The sequence below is a fragment of the Brassica napus genome, chromosome C7 (genome assembly GCF_020379485.1).
Source record: "Brassica napus cultivar Da-Ae chromosome C7, Da-Ae, whole genome shotgun sequence".
Classification (NCBI taxonomy): Eukaryota; Viridiplantae; Streptophyta; class Magnoliopsida; order Brassicales; family Brassicaceae; genus Brassica; species Brassica napus.
Genome location: NC_063450.1, coordinates 16,665,804 through 16,667,272, shown reverse-complemented (window position 1 = coordinate 16,667,272; position 1,469 = coordinate 16,665,804). Strand labels below are relative to the sequence as shown.

The window sequence follows — 1,469 nt, the reverse complement described above, 5'->3', positions numbered from 1 at the left end:
CACTTTGTAATGTGAGATTCATGAAGTACCTTTTGTCTCTTAGGATCGTGTGACTCGTGCCACTATCCACCACAAGTACACTCATCTCATCATTCATTTCTATAAATAAAAACTTCTAAACTTTAGAAAATTTTGTAAAATCTTTAAATCTTTCATTAATGTGAATGTCATTTCATAAAGTAAAAACACCAAATCAAACACATAAAGCAATAAGACAATGTGATTCGAAAAACTAGTCCTTTAGACAGTCGGACGTCTCAAAATCCATCTGGTCATCTTTGCTATCCCTGTCGGATTCATTGTCAGCATCATATCCCTTATCATCTTGACCGTTCTCTTGGATCATATTTGCCTCCGGGTTCTTGTTCTTGATACTCTCTTGATAGAGTTCGCACAAGTGCTTTGGAGTTCTGCAGTTCTTGGCCCAATGATTGTCCATCCCACATCTGTGACATAAGGACTTGGACGTGTAAGATGGTTTGGATATGCCACCTCGTCCACGGCCATAACTCCCTCGACCCCGACCGTAATTGGAACCACGACCACGGTTATTGTGGTTTCCACTTCGGCCGGTTGAGTAGCTACCTCTACCGTTATGATTGTCACGCCTACGACCCCTGTACCCACCACGGCCATTGCCGTGTGGTCTCCTATTATCATGGGTGTAGTAGGTCTCTTTGGGATCTTTCTTTTCAACGTCATGGGCTTCGGGTAATGGTGCTGTCCCGACCGGCCTTGCTCCACTATTTTTCATAAGGAGTTCATTGTTGCCTCGGCCAGGAGAAGACATGAGATCAGATCAGTATATGTGGCAAAACCTTTTGTCATGTACTGCTGCTGCAACACAGAATTCGACTGATTGAAAGTCGTATAGGTCTTTTCAAGCATCATCACATCGGACACTTCTTCACCACACAGCCTTAGTATAGAAACGATTTTGAATAAGGCTGAATTATACTCGTCCACGGAATTAAAATCCATGAACCTGAGATGCATCCAGTCGTGTCTTGCCTTTGGAAGCAACACCATCTTTTGGTGATCATATCTGTGCTTTAAAGCATTCCAAAGATCGAGTGGACTCTCAATTGTCATGTACTGATCCTTAAGACCTTCGATGAGATGATGGTGCATATAACATATGGCCCTGTATCTATTCTTTTCATTCTCATCATTACCCTCAGTGATGGTTTCACCGAGTCCCTTGGACTTTAGACTAATCCTTGTGTCTAGCGCCCACTGCAAGTAATTGTCTCCTGAGAGATTAAGGGCTGCATAGTCTCTGTTTGCTATTTTTGACATCTGATCCACATTATCATACAAGTCATTAGGTTTTACAATGGGATCACGTGGCCGCATGATATATGCAAGCTCGGCCACAACACGTCTTATGCATTCATGATATCAAACAATCCTAAACGACCATGGTGTTATCAAGCAAGCCGCACGGCTATATGAACAATCAACAAGTT

At 42.5% G+C, this 1,469-nt stretch overlaps 1 protein-coding gene across 1 annotated transcript; it reads right to left on the bottom strand.

The window, feature by feature from the left end:
- Positions 1-232: 232 nt before the first annotated feature.
- LOC106363819 lies at positions 233-1,131 on the bottom strand. The gene is made up of 2 exons (XM_048764013.1): positions 819-1,131; positions 233-771 (listed from the first exon to the last, which is right to left on the bottom strand). The coding sequence occupies exons 1-2, from the start codon at positions 1,129-1,131 to the stop codon at positions 233-235; spliced, it is 852 nt and encodes a 283-aa protein (XP_048619970.1).
- Between the last annotated feature and the right edge of the window lie 338 nt (positions 1,132-1,469).